At 41.9% G+C, this 17208-nt stretch overlaps 2 protein-coding genes across 2 annotated transcripts; one reads left to right on the forward strand and one right to left on the reverse strand.

The window, feature by feature from the left end:
* Positions 1-4101: 4101 nt before the first annotated feature.
* LOC114881293 (jerky protein homolog-like) lies at positions 4102-4764 on the forward strand. Its single transcript, XM_029198034.2, has one exon. The coding sequence runs from the start codon at positions 4102-4104 to the stop codon at positions 4762-4764; it is 663 nt and encodes a 220-aa protein (XP_029053867.2).
* Positions 4765-9641: 4877 nt separating this feature from the next.
* On the reverse strand, positions 9642-13600 carry LOC123989241. The gene is made up of 4 exons (XM_046289947.1): positions 13461-13600; positions 13198-13355; positions 12917-13076; positions 9642-9728 (listed from the first exon to the last, which is right to left on the reverse strand). Exons 1-3 carry the CDS (start codon positions 13570-13572, stop codon positions 12948-12950), a joined length of 399 nt encoding a protein of 132 aa, XP_046145903.1. The 5' UTR covers positions 13573-13600; the 3' UTR covers positions 9642-9728; positions 12917-12947.
* Positions 13601-17208: the final 3608 nt, after the last annotated feature.

The following is a 17208-nucleotide window of genomic DNA, read 5'->3' on the forward strand; positions in this document are numbered from 1 at the left end:
TGGGGCGCATAACCGAAGTACATCTCGGACCAGATGGGTTGGTGAGAGTGGTCACGGTTCGAACGGCTACTTCCATTTTAAAACGACATGTTGCTAGGCTTTGTCCGTTGTGGTTAGATAAGAATTCACCCAAGGTTGTTACGGAACGTACACCCACTTAAATGCGAGTTAGGGATTCGTCCGGCGGACGAAGGCGGGCGGAATGTTCGCGTTTCACGGGTTTTGTAGGTTTAGCTCGAGCAGTTAGATTTAAATTTGGCGCTGCGCGAGGGTCTGCGGTTGGACGATGTCACGCAACCCTGCGCAGGCGCGGGCGGCGGGTCGGTGGTGGCGGTATGGCCCGGGTTGGGCCAGTCATTGAGACTGTGTTCGGTACTCTGTGCAGGTCAAACGTCTTGATTTTACTGATTTTCGATTTGTGCCACTGTTTTGATTTTTAATCTAACTTTAAACGTGTGGCGAGTTGCGATCGTGCGTGTGGCTTGTGTTTTGAAGCACTACGTGCTGTCGATTGTGTTCTGCACGGCCCGGCGATCTTGCGAGAGAGCTCAGACGGCCAACTGTGTGCAGTGATTGGTACGGCACAGTGCGGCGATCGGCTGGATCTGCTCACCTGGCTAGCCGTGCAGAGAGTGACGCGTGTTACGGTCACTCGGTCCCCGATTGCGGGACCCCTTCCTGCGATCAGGAGGTATTTGCGAAGACCACGGCGATCTGCGGCGACTGCGGCGAGGCGTTTTTTCAATTAAGATTTAGGGTAAGAGAGATCTCACTGCGTGCGTTATTTTTAAGTCTTGAATGATCATTCAACTGCGTTTTCGTTTTATATCTCTAGTTTTCGTAGTTTCTACCTGTCAATATTAGCTGTTTTTCTTCAATTTCAGGTTTTGATTTAATATAATTTTCTTTGTTGGGACCAGGCTTTTTCCCCACCTTCGACTGGGGTTTTTTACAGCCGGTACCCGTAGAGTAGAGTCATTTGCTTTCACTTTAATAAACTCATTTTTTTTGTTCTTTTGTTTCTCCCTTTAATTCTTGTGTACAGTTTATTTATAACCGGTGACACCAATTCCACCTCATATCCTACCCTCTCGATTTTCCTGTTATTCGGAACAGAGACCATCTTCGACAGGTATTTCAGAGACTGCAGGAGTTTGGAATTTCCATTAACTCAGCCAAGTGTGTTTTTGGATCGCACTCGGTAGAGTATTTGGGTTACCTTAGTGATAAGAAGGGAGCCAAACCTCTACCGGAAAAGGTTGAGGCATTGAGAAACTTTAAAAAGCCAAATACCATCGCTGAGTTACGGCGTTTCTTAGGTATGTTGAATTTTTATAGGCGTTTTATTAAACATGCAGCTTCTATTCAGGCTCCGTTACACGGATATTTAGAGGGAGCTAAGAAAAAGGACAAGCGTGTGATTCATTGGACTACGGAGACGGAACAGGCATTTGACGCCTGTAAGAATTCTTTGGCGGATGCAACGTTGCTGGTACATCCAAGGGATAGCTCACCGTTGATTTTAGCAACGGATGCGTCAGACACAGCCATGGGTGCAGTGCTGCAGCAAGAGGTGAATGGAGTGTGGGAGCCATTGGGTTTTTTCTCCAAAAAGTTTACGCCTCAGGAACTACGGTACAGTACATACGACAGAGAACTAACAGCCATTTTTAAATCCGTGAAACATTTTAAGCATTTACTGGAAGGACGTAACTTTACAATACAGACTGACCATAAACCGTTGATTTACGCGTATATTCAAAAGTCAGATAAAGCCTCACCTAGACAATTACGCCAACTTGACTATATTGGACAATTCACGACGCATATAACCCACACTCCAGGAACCAGTAACGAAGTGGCTGATGCGTTGTCGCGGTTGGATGTGATAAATATGCCAGTTGTGATAAGCACGCAAGAAGTGGCCGAGCATCAGAAAACTGATGCAGAGCCTTTGTTAGAGGGTAGTTCAGCCTTAAAACTTAGACAGTTAAAATTAGACAATTCAGATCACGTAGTTTATTGTGACGTGTCTGCAAGTAGTATTAGGCCTTATATCCCAGCAACGTTGAGGAAGCAAGTTTTTGACGTGGTACATGGTCTTTCGCACCCTAGTGGCAGGGCCACTAAAAAATTAATTAGTGGTAGGTTCGTATGGCCCAGGATGAATCGAGACATTCTGGAATGGGCCAGAACTTGTGTTCAATGCCAGCGGAGTAAGGTAGCACGACATACGGTGAATCTTCCGCAAAATATAGCGATTCCACATGGCCGTTTTGAGCATGTCCATTTAGATCTGGTTGGACCACTTCCTCCAGTTAACGGTTTAAAATATTGCCTAACGATGATTGATAGGTTCTCCAGGTGGCCTGAAGCAATTCCTATTAAGGATGCCACTGCTGAGATCGTTGCTTCAGAGTTCTATGCCACGTGGGTAGCCAGATTTTGGGCTCCGGTTACGATCACTACGGATCGAGGGGAATTAGGACCACGGCGTATCATCCGGCATCGGACGGAATGATAGAGAGATGGCATAGATCTCTGAAGGCAGCGATAATGTGCCATGAATCGCACGATTGGGTCGCGGTGCTCCCTACAGTATTATTAGGTTTAAGATGTAGTTTTAAGGAAGATCTTGGGGCATCTGCGGCGGAGATGGTGTACGGGGCACCACTCAGATTGCCTGGAGAATTTTTTGTGGATACGGATAGATGCCATGATTTCGTTTTAGATAGATTTCGCGATGCGATGCGTCGGATTAGACCGAAACCGACGGTGCATCATTGTAGGAAGTCCCATTTCGTGTCAAAGGATTTGCATACGTGTACTCATGTATTCGTGCGTGTAGATGCTGTTAGAAAACCTTTTGAGCAGCCGTATGAGAGTCCATATCGCGTAGTCGAGCGTATCTCGGATAGTGCGTATATGATCGGGTACCGTGGTTCCGAACAGGTAATTTCAACGGAACGTTTAAAGCCTGCATTTATTGAAACAGCAGATGAAATTGTACAGCCTAGGAGAACGTATGCTAGGGTATCGTCTACTCTCCCTGACGGGTCGCGTGACTCGGAGGGGGGTAGTGTGGCGGCGTACAGAGTACCTAGTTTACCGACGCGGAAAGTGCATTTCCGATAAGGTTGCACAGGACGAAAGGAGCCACATACTTCCGGGGCGCGCAAGACTTTTCCAGAAAAAAGGAAAATGCTTTCTTCCCACGCGAACCGTCGAGGATTTTTGTAATCTTTATAAGTGCGCATAGTTCCACTGTGTTAATTTGTACCAAGTCAAATCCTTAATACTAATTAAGTTCGTTTATAGTTCGAGTTATTTAGAACAACTAGTTTAAAGAATTAGCAGCTAGTGCACTCAAAATAAAGCAGTTAAAACTTTACCCTGTAGATTCTTTTCCCCTCGACGGATAAGACAGTTTGGTTACGCGTGAGAGTGTAGTTAACGCTACACTGCTGTGGCGGCCGCTGTCGATAAAACAGATTGAAGAATTTTCTCACAGCCAACTTTTTTTAACAACGTTTATTGTTCTTTTGTTATTTTTAAACAAATCAGAATTAATTTTGTAACCATTCATTCCTCGCCAAATTCTCAATCCATCCAGACATGTAAACCTTTAAATTTATCAATTCCAAATATATTATTACAATTGATACGTAATCCATTCAATTTAAATGTGGGATAAGCTCCCACACTGCGGGCGAAACAATGCAGTTATTGCAGACGAAGTTTCATGGTCGTGTTATCTCGCGTAACAGCGATGTTAATTGGCCACCACGGTCGTGCGATTTGACGTGCATCCTTCCACCCTTCCACTCACCCTTGAAGGCGGTGATTTTTTCATGGGCGTTGCCAAAAACCAGGAATTTCACTAAATCCTTATTGGTTAACGTTTAGCTACCTATCAGAAATAAGAATTTCGTACATTTTTCACCCTCATGGAAGGGGCAGGAAAACTAGAACGAAATACTCGTGGCACAACGAGGTTCACTTTAATATCAGCGTTCAGTGTTTAATATCCAAAGTTTTAAATTCAGAGTGAAGTATTTATAGACAAATTGTGCATTTTTGAAACATATTTATTTCAAAAATATGTCTACTAGAAAGGTGAATGTGTCTATGCATCAACGATTGCAAGTTCTGGAAGATTTAAAAACGTTATCCGTTGCAAACATTGCTGTAAAGCATTACGTGCATCCGATAACAATTCGTCGGATAAAAAGGAATGCTGTACGTATTGAAGAATTTGCATCAAAAACTAAAGGACTGCGGCAAAGACAAAGAGTGAGAAAACCGATGTATGAAGAATTGGAGCATCGTTTGTTCACTTGGTTTACGGAAAGGAGAACGCTTGGAGAGTTCTTGACCGATGCTGTGTTATTAGAAAAGGCTGAAGAATTGAAGCAGGACATGGCATCATCTACAAACTTTAAAGTCAGCAAATCATGGCTTGCTAACTTTAAACGGCGGCATAATATTCGCTTGATTAAAGCGTATGGAGAAAAGGCCAGCGTCGATGAAGATGTAGCCAAGAGTTTTGTTCAAGAGTTGAAACATTTTATTGAAGACAATGATATTAATCTGAAGAATATTTATAATATGGATGAAAGCGGGCTGTTTTGGAAAGCCTTTCCTACCAAGATATTAGCAGTTGAAAAAAGTGTTAGTGGTTATAAAATGCGAAAAGATCGCGTAACGATAGGTTTGCGTGCCAACATCACTGGAGGTAATAAAATCATGCCCTTGGTGATATAGAAATATCGCAACCCAAGGGCATTAAAACATTCGCTACACCGATTGCCAGTGGTATTTATGTTGGAGTACGAACGATCGTCCCAGTTTCCTCTCTATGTGGTATATATATACTGTGGTGTGAAGGTGCGTGCAGGAGAGAAAAAAGACTGTAAGAGGACTTCACTTCATGAGAAGCGTCGAAGGCAAGAGCACGTTTAGAAGAAGAACAAAGTTATATCCAAAGTGTAATAAAGAGACCAAATATATATATATCCAAACAATCATAAGGGCATTATTCTTTTGCGAAGTATAACCACGCTAGGACAATAAGAACAACAACAATTTAAATCCCAAAAAAATGCGTGGGTAGATCGCGAACTATTTATAGATTGGTACGAAAATCATTTTAAACCGAGTGTTCGTGCGTATCAATTACGAAAAGGACTATGCGGAAAAGTAGTTTTATTATTAGATAATTGTACAGGTCATCAAATTCCACATGATATGCAAGATCGAGACAATTTTCAAATTATGTATCTCCCCCCCAATACAACGTCGCTTATTCAACCCATGGATCAGGGGATCATTGAAAAAACAAAAAGACTTTTTAGAAAACAAATGTTACGAACTGTTTTAACCCACGAAGGGGGAATTAATGAATTTTATAAAAATTACACAATTAAGGACTGTATTGATATGGTGGTCCAAGCATGGGCAGAAGTCACACCCGAAAATATTAGAACGGGTGGAATAATTTAATTGGGGCCCCTTCACATGGCGAGGAAGATTCTGAAGAGGAAAATATAGAAGAACTCATATCCACAGTGAGTGAAGGTCAGATATCAGAAGCAGAGGCCACTGATTTTCTGTCAACCTGTATACGTGAAGAAAGAATTCGGGGTAAGGAAAATTGTGACGAGGATTGCAGAGAAGATATTGAAGAAGATGATGAGGAAACAGAAGAAGAAAAGGACGAAGAGAAGAATAGTGGACAATTAAATGAAACTTCGCGACCAGAGAGAGTGAAAGAAATTTTACACTGTTTAAAATTCCATTCAGTACGGACTAGCCAATTAACAATGGAATTAGAACAATTATTAACAAAAAATCCTTAATATATTTATTACTTATCATTTAACATTAATGTACCATTTATTATTTATCATTTATTCATTATTTTTTTATAATTTCTTCAAATTTTGTACCATCTTTTGTAATTTTTCTTTAATTATTTTTAATCTTATGTTTTGTATCTTCCTGCAATTTCACATGATTGTTGTAATATCTTTTGTATTTTGTTACAGTATGTATAATTTTATAATTATTCGTAATTGTTTGTAAAAATGAATAATTTTAATCGGAAAAATTTCATGTATTAATAACATTTTTATTTACAAACCATAATTTATAAATAAAAAAATGTTATTGCATGAATATGTAGGCATTTAATTTTTAACCCTTATGTCAGCTCCGAATCCATGTCTCTTTCTACGTTGACGTCGCGCCGGCAAAATACAAAGAGTTACAGAATCGATTCTTCTGTTCGCTAAATGTTCCTCAGCGATCTCGAAAAGTGATCACTTATAGGAACCAGGACTCGCTTTTCGAACATATACGTGTAGAAGACTGTCCCGTTCGAGAAAACCGGTTTTATTCGCTTCAACTTCACGATAAGTGTTCGCCTTCGGCACATTTAAGGGAAAGATGCTTAGACTCTTTATATTTTGCCGACGTCGACCAACACAGAAAGACAGCCAGAAAAGACGAACATTTACAAGCCTAATCATCATAACCAATTGTCATAACAATATCGTGTTTGGTCTCATTTTAATCAGGAAAATCTCACCAATATGTTGGTGAAAGTTTTATTAAAAAAAAAAAAAAATAAAAAATAAAAAAGTTTGTTTGTTGCATTAGTATTGTCTCACCGATATGTAGGCATTTAATTTCTTACGACCACCTCGACTTTCAGTCCCTCTTTCTTCTTTATTAGACTGTCTCTTTCTATGTTCGTCGACGTCGGCAAAATACAAACGGTTAGCAGAATCGAATCTTCTGTTCGCTAAATGTTCCTCGCCGGTCCCAAATTCTGAACACTTACCGAGTCTTTACTGTATATGCAGTTTTTTTGGGTCTTTGGCCGTCGTAGTGGACGGACGCGTGGAGATAGTGTGAAAGATCGGACCAATAAATAAACAACTTTAAACAAGAAAATTGTTTTATTCCTTCGACCCAAGCCTTAAGTAAGGATAAATTAATAAAAGAAGGACAAAAACAGAGCGAGGAATAGAAGGTGGAGAAAGGAGCGAGGAAGGAAGAAAGGGGTTATGAGGAGGCTCCTCCTCTAACCCGCTTTGATGAGTTGGACGGCGAGATTATAAGTGATGATAAAGGTAAGAGGAGAGAAATAAAGCCCATGAAAACATTCCAGGACAATCCTGGAACACTTTCCAAAAGAAAGTTTAGGGAAGAGTCCTCGGAAGAGGAGGAATCCGGCAACTTGACGGGAAAAAAGGAAGTTGGCAGCATGGCGGACCCAACCAGGATTGGCGTCGGGAAGGCCGCCAGCCAATTAGAAGAAAGCAAGGTAAGCAAAAATCAGGTTGGTAATAGTGCTAACGGAAATATTTCGAATCTACGAACAAAGGAAGCTAACAAAGGCAAAGAACCTAAGAAGGAGAACAAAGCGAATAAAGTTAGAATCATTGAATCGACCGGGATCACGAATAAATACAGAATAGTGGAAGAATCTAAGAGTAGTGAAGGTGAAAAGAAAGCCTCACAAAAAGTGGTAAAACCTGCAGAGGAAAAGAATACTGAAATCAACAAGGTAAGAGAGCATGATTATAATAAGAAAACGGACGAAAGCGAGGAGATTTATAATGACGATTTGGAAAGTGGGGAGTATACTGTGTGTATTAACCTTAGCAAAGATAAACTATCGACCAAGCGTAAATACAACTTGGTAAAAATTTACAGCATCATTAATGTTTTAGGAATTAAACTGAAAGAAATAAGGATGGTAGGTTTCTCGAGGGCAGAGATAACAATGGGGACAAGAAGGGACGCCAATAGAGTAATTGAATACGGCAGAAGGAAGGATGCAGGATTCAATGCATACATACCACGAAGGAAGCGCACCAGACGTGGGGTAACCAAGGAATGGGAAGGAACCCTGGACGAGTTGAAGGAATGCTTGATGATAGGACAGGGCGAGTTTGATGCTAAAAGACTCAAAAGAAGAAGGTTACGTGACGGGAAAGCTGTGTGGGAGGACAGTGATGCCATCTTACTCACATTCAAGGGGGATTCCCTCCCCACCAGACTTTATATCGGCCAGGGCCATGTATGGCTCAAAGTTGAACCTTTCATCGAGTCGGTGAAACAATGCTTTAGATGTTTTAGATTTGGACACCTCCAGGCCGTATGCAAGGCCAAGGCGAGGAGATGCATGATCTGCAGCGAGCAATTCCACGGGGAGTGCGATCGGCAACAAAAATGTGTAAATTGTGGAGAAGCCCACAGGGCAAATGCACGTGAATGCCTTATTTTTCAACGTGAGAGCGAACTCAAAAAGACGATGGCTTATAAAAATGTATCCTATTCCCAAGCCAGGGAAATAATTAGGGACAAGTATGTAGGAAGGAGGTATGACCTCGATATAGATAGTTAAAAAGAGTTCCCAAGACTGAGGACTGAAAAGTACGAAAGAAAAGAAAAATGGGAGAGAATGAACGTCCCACCAAGCACAAGGGAATATAACGCCTGGAGAGGCAACAATAATAATTACAATAGAAATGTGCCTTTTAAAAGAAACCAGGAAAGATACTCCAGCGATGAGAGCGAGGGAGATAAAAGAAGAACCAGGGACGAACCCACAGGATCGTTCAGATACAGAGATCTCAACGAAGAAAGGGATATGAGAAGAGCTCAAAGAGAGGGTAGATTGAAAACCATGAACAGAGTACCCCACGATAGAGTTAGGCCTTGGGTAAACAACCCACAAAAGGTAAATGTTTACGAAGAATATAACCACGAAGAAGAAACAAGGAAGAAGAAGGCGACCAGCCGCATCAGAGGGGAAAACTATAAACTCCTCGAAGAGATTAAGGATAAAACAGACGACGAGATCCTGGAACAAATCATTATGTTAATAAAGGAGAGGAACCTCTTTAACAATTTCGAAGAAAAGATCAAGAAGGAAAGACGCAGAGAGGAGAACACTGTCCCAGTGGATCCTAATGAAGATTGGTGGGGAAGTGATAGACATTACCATATGCCCATCCCGGAAAAACAGGCGAGGAAATTCGCGATGCAAAGGGAGAGGGAAGAACAAATTAGGAAATTGAAAGAGGACAAGGGAAAGGGAGAGAAAGCAAATGAGGAAGAAATGGAAGTGGAGACAACCAAAAGAGCAGGAACTCCTCCTCCACCAGCCCTTGAGAGGGAAATAGAAACGGTTGAAGTTATCATTGAAAATGACAAACCTAACGAAAAGGACACAGAGGAAAATAGAAGCGTAGAGGCTTAAGCTTACATAGGCTTTACATGTAAATAAGATAAAATATACAAACTAAATATACAGCTAGTTTAAGGTAACGAGTTACATTATTACATAATCTAGTAATTATAATCGTACAACCATTTAAGCTATATCATATATCACATATTTAATCATAGTTTTAAATAAAAAAGAAAAAAAAAAAGAAAATAAAAATAAAAACCAAAAAGAAAATTATTACTAATCTTAAGTTGTATAAATTAGAATATATTAACACTCATTTAACCTAGCGTATAAATTGAATAACACTCTAAGAATACTAAAATAACCAAAAACCCAATAATATAAACACTAGCAAGCTATACTAATGCTAATAGGAATTTGGAATGCAAGAAGTGTTAGAAACAAGGTTGCAGAAATTAGAGCGCTTATAGAGTATGATATCCTGGCGGTGACGGAGACGTGGCTACACCCGGGATTTGATCTGAAATTCAAAGGATACAGGGTGATTAGAAAAGATGCAGATGACGATGGCAGCAGGGGCAACAGAAGGGGTTCTGTCCAGGGAGGCCTATGCTTCATTGTTAGAGAGCAGTTTAAAACGACAATGATAACAATGAGTAACATCATAGATGTGGAAACACTGGGAATAGCGGTGGAAAATGGGACACAAAGCTTGGACCTGATATTGATGTATAGAAACCCAGCAGCAAACACCACAAGAACGCAGTGGGAGAGCATAATGGGAAGAGCAGAAGGAGACACCAAAACAGTGATAATCGGGGACATGAATGCGAAGAACACAGGATGGAACTGCGCAGAAAACGACACACAGGGTTCTCGACTCGACGGAATAATCGAGGAAAAAGACCTGTTCGTGGTCAACAGAAACACGCTGTCTCGCCCGGCTTCCGGCTCCCGCAGAGAGTCGAACATTGACCTAGCAATAACTAATTTTGTAATGTTACAGGCGATGTGTGCAGAGAACTCTGGGCTTACCTTGGGTTCCGACCACCAGATAATCAATCTGAAAGTAGAAATGGAGGTACCACCTAGCATAGAGGGTAGAAAATTCTCCACGAGAAAATATAAATATGAGAAAATCAATTGGAATATATTTAAGGTGAAAATGGAATCTGAGGCTGAGGAGATGCTCCACGGTCAATTGAGCACAATAAATGAGGACGAAGAAGAGTTCAAACTTAGAGAGGCTATACAGGGTGTTCCGTAACTTGTGTAACTCTCGGAAATGGGGGGTTGCTCGGGTGATTCTGAACAACATTTTCCTTTACCAAAATGTCGTTTGAAGCTTCGTTTTTGAGTTATTAAAGAAAAACACTGGCCAATCAGAGCACGCGCTGAGCCACGGGAGCGTTGGATTTTAACGGCGCTCGGTCGTGGTCGTGAACAAATGCATTGGCACAGCGTAGGTATCAAGGGAAGAGTGCGACAAATGTTACATCGTCTTAAATCAATAACAATGTGAAATCATTCGTTATTCATGAACAACAAAGACGATGTAACATTTATCGCACTCTTCCCTTGATACCTACGCTGTGCCAATGCATTTGTTCACGACCACGACCGAGCGCTGTTGAAAGCTAACGCTCCCGCGGCTCAGCGCGCGCCCGGCGCGCGCTCTGATTGGCCAGTGTTTTTCTTTAATAACTCAAAAACGAAGCTTCAAACGACATTTTGGTAAAGGAAAATGTTGTTCAGAATCACCCGAGCAACCCCCCGTTTCCGAGAGTTACACAAGTTACGGAACACCCTGTATATAGAGGCCTAGAAACAGCTGGTGCAACCGAAGTTAAAAAAAGACAGAGACCAAATATGACGGTCAACAACAAAAAATGCAAAAACAAACAAAAATGGTGGGATGAAGAATGCGTGGATGCAAGGGAGGAAGAGAGGAGAACCCTAAATGCATTCAACAGAAATCCCAACGAAAGCAACTGGGAAACATACCGGATCAGTATCAAAAAAATGAAGGCTACAATTACCAAGAAAAAGAGGGAATCTTGGGAGAGATTTGCAGAAAGCATCAACCACAGTACTGACTGCAAATCCCTATGGGAAAAGATCAAAAGCCTACAAAGGGGATGGAAACAACAGCAGAACCTCATGACAATCGAGGAGAGGAATGAACTAGAAAAAGCGGAGGCGAACAAACTGTTCGACGACAACGTGCTGACACCAACCGACACTGAGATCGCTACGGAAGAACAGAAAAATAACTATGAGTGCGATGCTACCAATGAATATGATCAACCATTGAACCCAAAAGAAATATTAAAGGCGACCGAAAAAGCCAATAAAAAATCTGCCCCCGGGATGGATGGTTTAGACAACAGAACAATAGGTATGTTACCACAAAGTTTCTTTAACTTAATGTTAAACCTATTCAACAGGATATGGGAAAGAGGTAGAGTACCTAGAAATTGGAAAACGGCTGCCGTGATCCTCCTGGATAAGCCGGGAAAAAAGGCGGTGAGACCAATCGCCCTCACCAATTGCTTGGGAAAGACCATGGAGAGAATAATCAATAACAGACTGGTGAAATGGGCGGAGGAAAAAGGAGTCATGCACGACTGGCAGAACGGATTTAGGAAAGGTAGGTCGACCATAGACAATTTAATAAGAATACGATCAGATGTGCAGAGAGGATACAACCAGGGCAAGGCCACACTCGCAGCATTCCTAGACGTGAAATCAGCCTATGACAGAGTGGACCATGGCAAACTGCTTACAATACTGATTAAAAAGAACTGTCCGACGAAAATATTCAAATATATCAAAAGCTGGTTAGAGGAGAGAACGGCCACCGTGATAAGAAGATTCGAACCCGAGGTGGAGGGCACGATCAAAAGAGGACTACCACAAGGATCGGTACTAAGTCCCATTCTATACAATATTTATACCAGCGATCTGATGGAAGATATAGAAGAGGATGATCTGGTAAAACTCCAATTCGCGGATGACATTGGTGTATATGTCTCGACGGAGGATCAAGCGAGGGATAACGTGGAGGTCCTGGAGCACGCTCTGGATAAAATAATAAACAATTTGGATAAAATAGGTTTGAAACTCTCAATAGAGAAAACGATCATAGTCAATTTCTCCCGATGGCGCAGAGGGAGGAGAACGGGTCAAAGACTTAACCAGCCGGTCGAGGTTAGACTCGGGGGAACTATAATTACGGAATCCGACGGCGCGAAATTCTTGGGGATCATGTTCGATAAAAAATGTTACTTTAGGGAGCACACGAGAAACGTGGAGGTAATAGCCAGGGATCGATTAAATATGTTAAGATATATAGCTCACATTGCGAAAGGGGTGGACCAGCGGATCATGCTAATGCTCTACAAAGCTTTGGTAAGGTCCGTTGTGGAGTATGGTGCCATGATATACATGGACGGCAGTATTAACAACATCGATAGAATGAATAAAGTTCAGAACGCTGGACTTAGAATTGCTATGGGATATAGAATCTCGACTCCGACCAACGTCATGTACGTCGAAACCGGGGTGATGTCGTTAAGAAATAGAATTGAACTGTTAACGGGAAAATACTTAATTAAAAAATTGGGAAATGGTAGAGGATCGTTTGTGGAATGGTTTGACAGAGCATGGGAGGGTTTCAGTGAGGTAACGGAAAACAAATGGCCTTACGTAGTCAAAATTTTTAGGAAAAACGCAGACTTCATGGAGATGGCGAGGTCTGGCTCGGATGGACTGGCCGCGGGGCTGACGACCTGCCCTGAACCCTGGATCGACTGGAGAGCCGGGGAAATGATGGCCGCACCGGTGCAGGCTCTGACGAGCGTCCCAGCTGAAACGAGACAAAAGTATGGGTCAATTAACGAGGAATTCGCAGAAATGTACACGGACGGATCAAAGAAAACGAACGCCCTAGCGGTGGGTGCGGCAGTGGTGAAAAAACTAGACAATACCTGGGTGGAAAACACCCTCAGTGTGAATCCAGGTGCCACGATTTTCACAGCGGAGGCGATAGCGTTGGCGGAAGCCCTCAAATGGTACAGACAATCGGGTGACGTAAGAAGGCTGATCGTGTACAGCGATTCAGCCAGTGTATTAAAAGTGCTTGAATCTGTAAGAAATAAAGACAATAAGGACGTGTTAAAAATGAAAAGAGGTGAAATAATAGTGCAAATTTTGAACGAACTTGTAGAGATACATAGAACTAGAAACTTACCTTTGAACGGACCTGTAGATAAGAAAAGGACGCCAGTGATCTTCGTGTGGGTGCCGGCGCATAAAGGAATTGTAGGAAACGAAAAGGCGGATGACGCGGCTAAAAGGGCCATGGAACGAACACCGAACAGTGATTACGTTTTACCCCACGAGGACATTATTGTAAATTTGGTGGAAAAGGCGTGGCTGGAGTTTGAGAAAGAAATGAGAAGTGAGGCGCGTTTCAAAGGAGTGAAGTATTTCAACGAAATAGACACCAACGAAAGGCGGCGTAAACCATGGTTCGCGAAGTTTGTCACGCAAGACAGAAAAACTATCTCAGTGATAAGCAGAATACGCGCGAACCATTATAATCTAGGTGAATCGCTGGCAAGAAAGTACCTCGTTGACGACCCAGGCTGTGAATGCGGTGATCCGGTGGAGGACTTGTCGCACGTCCTCTGGGACTGCGAGAGGTATGACCACATAAGGGACGAGCTCGTGACGAAAATTCGGCAGAAGGGGTTCAGCGGCAGGCCGCAGTACCAGGACCTCGTCAGGAAGGAGAAACCGTCGGTTTGTGCGACGGTTGTTAGGTTTTTGATAAAGACGGGTAGAGTAATATAAAGCGCGTGCGCGTTGGTATGGAGTCGCTGTTCTCGGGAAACCGGTTACAGCGAACGCGGGAATGAGAGAGAGAGTGTGGAAAGAGAGATGGTATGGATGAGGGAGAGGGTAGCACCGGTTCAGGGCGTCTACCTACTGAAAGATGGAAAGACAAAGACAACTTCTCGGTCAATGAGTGAATTTATTGAAATTACAAACTAGACGAATATGTACAACGTCATTAGAAAATAATGTCCTTTAAAGTCTAACGTATAATCAATATTAAGTATGGGGCCCCTCCCTGGGCCGATTCACCTTCGTAGGATGAATGAATCTGAAAATTGTTAAAACAAAGAGAAATGCAAAAGTGAGGAAAGCCGGGTATGTAAGCGGAACCAAGACTCCGAGCCTTGGCGAAACATATGTTAGAAAAGTTACGCATAGATAGGTAAGAATAAAGAAAGGTACGAAATAAGCTGTTGACTCGTAGAATGGTTACCGTAAACCTGACTAAATAGAGTGAAAGCGGATTGAATGAGTGTGAATGAATGCAATAAAAGAGAGAATGTGTGTAAATAAATGTAAATAGAATGAAAATATTCCTACTAAGACTCGCGGTTTAATTAAGTAAGGAAATGTAAAAGAAAATACAAAACAAAACCCCAGATATAAAGGTATTGAGATAGAGAAGAGAAAAACAATGTAAAGTGAATGAGAATGTTAAATATATTGACACAAAAGTATGGAGGAGTGCAGATGTAAAAGTATGGATGTATGAAAACATTGTAAAATTACTTACAGCATGTAAAATTGAAATGTAGAACAGAGACGAGATAATAGAAATTTGAAAAAGCGCGGGAGTTTGGGGTTGGCAGAGCGCTGCCAACCCATCTCCCTAGGCGCGTGGCTGATAATTTTCGGTGGGCAACAAGGGGACGGAAAAGTCCCCAAAAGCGCCGACCCTTGTTTGGCTCGGGGGTGCTAACGCACTCCCGACCCCCCCCCCCCCAAAAAAAGGGTAAATGTTTACTACTACTACTACTGTATATGCAACGAAAGTTTGGCTGGATATATGCAACATCGCTATCCCCTCCACTTAGGGGGATCCCCCTTGGCGAACCGAGCCGCTCGACGAGGAAACCGTGTAATATGATCCGACCGTAACATCGGTGTGACTAATACTAATTGAACGATAAAACTTTTTTATTTTTAACTTTTTCTTAATGAAACTTTTACTAACGCATTTGTGAGATTTTTCTGATTAAAATGGTCCCAAACACGATATGATTTGAATTATATTTATTTATTAAAATAATAATAACCCGAAAATGAAATATACTAATCCCGAGGCAATAGAGGTAGGCAATCAACATGAAAATTGTTGGAGTACCGGACAATTGCTACCCTAGAGTCGCCTCTCTAGGTTATCTTGACGTAGTTCTAGACGTAGAACGCGCGGCGCTGGAGAAAGGAACTAGCCGTCTATTATAGGACTAGCCTTATTACGAGAAGCACGTGTGAGACAGAAAGCGCAAAACATATATATAATTAAAGATACATTTATTAAACGCACAACGGTGTTATTATTTATAAAGCCTGCCAGATTCTGAAATCGAACAAAAATACTTCTAGCAAAGTACTAAACTGGTCGATTGCTTCATAAACTTATTGTTGCCACGGTTCAGTTCAGAATATTTCTAAGTAGCGGAACTATTGACCGCAAATTAGGTGCTTTATGATGATAGGAACAGCCCGTGATTTCCATGAAACCGGACAGTTTCTTCCTATTGAAAATTAAAGTAATTTACAAGCTAACAGTAATAACAGAATGATAATAGAATAAATAAACAATAATAATAAAATAAACAACATAGAATTGACACCTCGGCTACATATGTATAAGGCAGGCCGTCCATCAAAGATGCATCAAACACGCAACATGCAACATGCAACACGTCGCATGTTGTGTACGAACGTAGAATAGGTATCGCGGCTGAATACAAACGATGTGTACGGACACAGAATCGACACCTCGACTGGATATATGCAACGTTTATATGTCCAGAATCGACACCTCGACTGGATATATGCAACGTCTGGGTCCCAATGTTTGTTGCATATATCCAGCTTTTACTGTATTCTACAATTCACGAGAGACCATACTTAACTCGCGCCACAGCCGACTCTAGTATTAGCCGTCCTGAAGTATTGTAAAAATGGCAACACCGCGGGAGTCTGGTCTAAATATATCAACACTCTGAATATATCAGAGTGCCTCCCAGACTCCCAGCCTCCCACCATCGTCAGCCCTCCGGCTACACGAGTTCCATCTACCGGCCGTTTAATTTCCCGCTTATTTTTCAAGAATATATATATGTATATGTCATCTGTAGCAACATAAAGCCTCTTAAACAATAATAATAAAGATAAGTACAATAACATAGATAAAGTTTATTTATTTTGTTTGAGAATCCGCTCAGCCATGATGGCGCTCACGGTCGATCGATTTATCGGTCGGGTGTCGCCCATCTAGGTGACGCGTGAGCAGGGGTCTTCTCGCCGGTTCAAGCATTTCGACGCCATTATCGATCAACGATTCAAGTGAAGATCACGTGCTCATCATTTTTTCGAAAGATCACAGTGCTCAAGTGCAAATCACCAAGCGAAACTCAGCTCACCGGCTCAACAAAGAGAACACGATCCTACGCAACTGTGCACGCGACCAGGATCACTAGGTATTGTTCATTTACAAATAATTCATTGTACACGCGAGCCGCCAACTACGTGTCGATCACGCACGCGTTCACGGGCACCGTCATAGCAGCGGGCTGAATTAATATAATTAACGGCGCTGCGAAGCTCGCTGTTTGCACTTTGTAAACGCATTATTCAATCACGACCGATCAAGGTGACAGATCAAGTCAGGAATTTGTATGTATCAAATTCATGTAAAATCATTGTGTTGTTCATCGAGTTCAGACAATTCATTTTTTGTGTGTATCAAAATTCACAACTGATCATTGTAACGATCAAATATTAACTGTCAGATCAGCGTGTTCACTTCGTTTTTATTGTTGACTCAAATAAATCAATTTGTGAAACCCGAACCAGCAAGTGTAAAATTCTTTCCACCGGCACAATCCTTCCGGGATTTCCATCAATCC

Source organism: Osmia bicornis, unplaced genomic scaffold, assembly GCF_907164935.1.
Source record: "Osmia bicornis bicornis unplaced genomic scaffold, iOsmBic2.1, whole genome shotgun sequence".
Taxonomy (NCBI): domain Eukaryota; kingdom Metazoa; phylum Arthropoda; class Insecta; order Hymenoptera; family Megachilidae; genus Osmia; species Osmia bicornis.